Source organism: Nomascus leucogenys, chromosome 8 (assembly GCF_006542625.1).
Source record: "Nomascus leucogenys isolate Asia chromosome 8, Asia_NLE_v1, whole genome shotgun sequence".
NCBI classification, from domain to species: domain Eukaryota; kingdom Metazoa; phylum Chordata; class Mammalia; order Primates; family Hylobatidae; genus Nomascus; species Nomascus leucogenys.
In genome coordinates, this window is record NC_044388.1 from 105,447,380 (window position 1) to 105,452,606 (window position 5,227).

Sequence of the window (5,227 nt, forward strand, 5' to 3'; positions counted from 1 at the left end):
TCTCTCTGTCTCTCGCTGTCTCTGTGTGTGTCTTTCTCTCCAAGCCCCCAGCCCGCAGGTACGCGCTTGCTTCCTCCCATGCGTGGCCCCCAAGACCGAGCACAGCTCCTCGGGTGTTTGCATCCAAGGTGCCCGCAGCGCCCCGGCCTCTTCCCTTCCCCATGGCAGCCCCGGGGGCTGCTCTGGGCAGGGCGGTCCGCAGCTCGGGGGCGGCGGGCACGTTCTGTTCCCCGCTTTCGGGCGGGGACGGCAGGCTCCAGCCCCGGCGACTGCCTGCTCCCGCCTGGCTGGCGGAGATGAGAGCCGGCTGCAGGGCTGGGAGCGAGGCAGCAGCACACAGAACAAACAGAATTTTTTTTTGCAACTAGAGGGGGAAGCACAGAGCTAAAAATAAAACGAAAAGATCAGTATCTGTCAGTCTGACAGCTGATTGGCTGCTCGGAGATGCATATAATTACCAGCAACTGGCGCTGGGTAGGCAAAGCCGGGAGAAACTGCTGAGACGAGGTTAGGATTTAACCTTTAAATTCTGGAGCCATCGGAAACCGAGGGGAGGACGACGGGTGTCGGTGCTAATGAGGCTGGGGGCGGGCGATGGGCGGTGGGCCTCCGAGTCCGGGGCAGGTCTCGGGGGCTCCCCGGGGAAGGCCCTGGGAGCCCTTGGCCCTGGCGGCCTCCGCCATCAGACTGGGAATGTCTCTGATTGGGTGGCTCTCCTCCCCGCCCAGCTGAGGGGTGTCCTCTTCCGCGAAGTTAGGGTCTTACCTGGGAGGCAAGGAGGGAGGGGGCTGCCTGAGGCCCTGGGCTCCTCCGGGACCGGCGCACCCCGTCTCAGCCACATTCCTTCGCCTTTCCCTGCCCGGTGTGGATTTCCAAAACCCATCCCCGCTCCCCTCCTTCCTTCACCCCAAGTCACCCCTGTTCCCAGCTCTGTTTCTTGCCCCACCCAGGGAGGGCTTTTCTGCACCTCAGGCTTGTCCTAGGGCCCCGAGACAGACAAAAACTGCGGCAGTTGAGGGGTGTTGTGCTCTCCCTAAGCCTCAGTTTCTTCATCTGTTAAAGGCAGGTGATGAAAATTGGGCCCACCTGGCTGCTGGTCAAATGCCAGGGCTGCTGTGGGCCCAGCCTTGCATGTTGACTCTTTCACCTGAGCCAGGAGTCAGGCGATCGGGGTTCTAGTCCAGCTGGGAATTGTCCCAATGTGAACTGGGAGTAAGAGTTCCTGCCCTCTGACCTCTCCAGGTGGCAGTGGGGACCACGTGAGATGGCGTATGTGGCCTTGAGTAATAAACCTCACCTGTGGGGGGAGGTGGGCGAGGAAGCCTGCAGCTCCTTGAACCCACCAATTTTCTCTCCCAGGCCCTTGCCCAGGCTGTGGCCTCTGCCTGGAACCCCTTTTCTTCCCACGCGAGCCCTTCCCTTCAGTGCCTCTTCCTCTGGGAAGTCCTCTCTGGTGCCCAGCCCGTTCTCTTCTGCCCACTCTGGGTTTCACACCCCATGCTCAGGCCCTGATTGCCTGCTTTGCACACAGGGCTGTGAGCTCCATGAGGGCAGGAACCACATGGCTGTTCACAGCTGTGTTGCCAGGGCCTGGCCTGGAGCCCCTCAGGAAGTGAGACATCTGAATCCTCTGCTCTGTGACCCTGGCAGCCTGGTAGAGCCACCTTTGCCATGGCACCCAGGCTTGGAGCAAGCAGCAGCCTCATGGGTGGGGAACCAAGTTTCCCCAGCACATCAGCAGACCCTAAGGGGACATGGCGCTTGGCTCTGCCCTCAGAGCACTGATGCCCGGGGGACACTGCCCTTTGTGTGTGCCACCTAAGAGAGGATGCAACCTTAGAGGGGGCAGGGGTAAGCATGGTCCCAGGCCCTGTTGTACCCTCCTAAGAAAGTTCCTAGTTCTGCCTGTCCAGCCCTGGTCTTTTCCCTGTGCTGTCTGGGACAGTGGATGGAGCTGCCGCTGAGCGGTGGGACCTAGAAAACACATACTGACCTATAGGAGGCACTGCCCAGAGCTCATAACTGGGGTGGGGTGCAAAGGAAAAGTGGGTGAGGGAGGCAGAGAGAAATCCTATGAGTAGCTGACACGTCAATAGTCGAGCTGCGTGCCTGCCTCTCTCACCACTTCACGGGGATCATCTCCTAGAATTCCCACAAGAGCCCCTTGCAGGTGCTGCGATTGTTATCTATCATTTGCAGATGAGGAAACTGAGGCACAGAGTAGTTAAGCAATGCTCCCAGGAGCCCACAGTTAGGGAGGACAGAGGCTGGATCCAGCCCAGTCCCCTGTCTCCTGGGGCCAGGCCCAGCGCTCCCACCTCTCTGATAAGGATAAAAAGGAGGGAGCAGGAAGGGAAATATTCCGGAGGCAACTACCACGAGACGTCCCGGCAGAGAGGCTTGAAAACGTCTTTTGTGTGTGGTACGCAAAGGATTCCCCTTTGGTGTCTCTTTGAAAGATTTCGGGAAGATTTAAACTGCTTTTCAATGATTTGGGGATGTCAGACTGGTGTTTTTTTGAGCGTGACACCGTGATGAGACTGGCCCCCAAGGCAGCCCTGTTTTACTCAGGTTATGGTAACAGAACTTCTGCAGCCTCAAAAGCAGCTTCTGCCGACTGAGCGCTCACCCCGGGGTCCGTGCTGGACTCAGCCTTGACTGGGATGCCCACCCTGAGCCCCACCTGAGAAAGGGATTATTTCATCCCTGCGTTATTTCCTTACAGCTGATGTCAGAATCTGCTCCTCTCCAAATTCGCTGTCTCCCCCTATTAGGAGTGAGCTTGGTGAGGGCTCCAATCTGGTCTCCCCCATTCATTGCTGAGTCCCTGGCACCCAGCATCAGCCCCGCATGGAGCAGCTAGTCAATAAAGCTTTGCTGGACACATTTCAGATGAAGAGACTGAGGGTCAGAGAGGTCACATGGCTTGCTTGGAAGAACCATCAGATTTGTCTGGCTCAAGAGTCCACTTCTGGCTCCCACCTCACACAGCTGCTTAAGAGACCCCCACCCCAAGAGAGCCTCGGAGCCTGAGTCTTCCCCTGCTCTCCGCCCATTCTCAGGCCTTATACTAAAACCAGTGAGGCCTCCGAGCTGCTCTCTGCCCCCCAACCTTTTCCTTGCTTATCTGGGAATCAGGCAAAAGTTGGCCAGAGTTAGCTCAGTCTCAGAGAAGCTGCATTCTTTTAGAGTCACTCGGTTTTGCGTGACCTGATTCAAATTTTCCATCTTTGTCACTTTGATTCCCACTCTGAGAAGTTTTCTCAGTACATATAACCTTACTATGTGATGACTGGCCTGGGTATTCATATGTGCATTTGATACCTGTTGCTTATCTCCTGGGGGACCCCTGGTTTAGAGGGGTTTAAGAAGAGGTCCTGGTGAGACCGGGGTTATAATCAGAGACTCTCAGGGTTAGAGCTTGGCCCTGCCACTGAGTGGCCTTGAGAGTCTCATCTGACCTCTCCGAACCTTGGATTCCTCACTTGTGAAATGGGGACAGGTTGAGTTCCTGCATGGAAAGTGTCCTGCTTGACGTCTGGCCAAAAGACCAAAACTGCCATCACTCACTGCCGGAGAGGCTCTGCACGTGGATATTAGAGTTTGCTGGTTTTGTTTGTCCTAAGCGAATGTCTGACCATGTACAGGCTGATGGATTCTGTAGGTGCAAGGTCTCTAACACAATCAATCTCTCTCCTCAAAAGACCATGAGCATGCCTGGACTCAGAGAGCACCGTGTGTAGGGGGCTGGCGTGGGCACGTGTCCGCAGCTGGGACTGGCTTCTAGGGTTCTGGGCTCAGGCAGGAGGGCGGGGTCCCAGGAGGTCATCTCTCTCTCCTTACCCTGGACCCTTTGGAAGTTGGTTTCCAAACGTCCTGAATTCCTGTTCCTTAATATGTGGCCCAGTACAGTGCTTGGCCCGGCAGCAGGAGCTTGGTTGGTGTTAGTCTGCTGGGGAATGGGAAAAAGAAGAGAAATGTCAAGCTTTCCCTTAAAAACAAAAAATAAAAGCAAACCCTCACATCTCCCACCAATAACACACCATCGTTATCCCTGTACTTTAAGAAATGTTGTTGCCGGGCACGGTGGCTCACGCCTGTAATCCCGATACTTTGGGAGGCCGAGGCAGGTGGGTGAGGTTGGGAGTTTGAGACCAGCCTGACCAACATGGAGAAACCTCATCTCTACTAAAAATACAAAATTAGCTGGGGATGGTGGTGCGTGCCTGTAATCCCAGCTGCTCGGGAGGCTGAGGCATTAGAATGGCTGGAACCTGGGAGGTGGAGGTTGCGGTGAGCCGAGATCGCACCATCGCACTCCAGCCTGGGCAACAAGAGCAAAACTCTGTCTCAAAAAAAAAAAAAAAGAAAAGAAAGAAAGAAATGTTATTTTGGAAAAACATCTGCCTGAACTCCAGGCAGTACCAGCACCTTCCTTGTGCCCAGTGTTGCATGGGGAGTGCCAGACAGCAAGGCCCCACCTGTGGGCAGGTCTGTGCACTGCGACATGCCAGCCTCTTCACAGCCCAGGTCATCCTCACTTCCACCCCATGAGGTGCAACTAGATGAAATTGCCACTTCCCAGATGAGGAAGATGCACAGAGAGCTAAGAGGCCCAGCCGAAGGTCCCACAGTGAGAAAAGTCAGTAGCCCAGCTGTGGGCCTAAGCCCCAGGTGCTCCAGTGAGCAGGATGGAGTCCTGGTCTTTGGCAAGACTCAGCTTGGTGGGGGAGACACATCCCCAACCCCAGATAGACTTTGAGTTCTGGCAGCTGGGCACTGGGGGATCTTCCTGGGAACAAGCGTGAACCACACATGGTCCCTGCCCTGGAGTCGCTTACGTCTCCCAGGAGAGGGGGACACATCCACAGACTGTGAACACATGGGCCTAAGAGGGGCCACCCAGGGCTGCAGAACTGATCCATCCCATACAAAATCACTGAAAAGACCCCCACAGACCTTGCTTAAAAATAGTCTTCTTGGCCAGGTGCAGTGGCTCATGCCTGTGATCCCAGCACTTTGGGAGGCTGAGGTGGATGGATCACTTGAGGCCAGGAGTTCGAGACCAGCCTGGCCAACATGGGGAAACCCCGTTTCTACTAAAAATAACAAAAAAATTGGCCGGGGTGGTGGCAGATACCTGTAATCCCAGCTACTCGGGAGGCTGAGGCAGGAGAATCGCTTGAACCTGGGAGGCAGAGGTTGCATTGAGCTGAGATCATGCTGC

At 55.7% G+C, this 5,227-nt stretch overlaps 1 protein-coding gene across 1 annotated transcript; it reads left to right on the forward strand.

Annotated features, from left to right (window-relative positions):
* The first annotated feature begins 1,264 nt into the window (after nucleotides 1-1,264).
* On the forward strand, nucleotides 1,265-1,964 carry LOC100602183 (chromosome 8 C9orf106 homolog). Its single transcript, XM_030816479.1, is given in 2 exon segments — nucleotides 1,265-1,756; nucleotides 1,758-1,964. Coding segments are annotated over 2 exon segments (699 nt in total).
* Nucleotides 1,965-5,227: the final 3,263 nt, after the last annotated feature.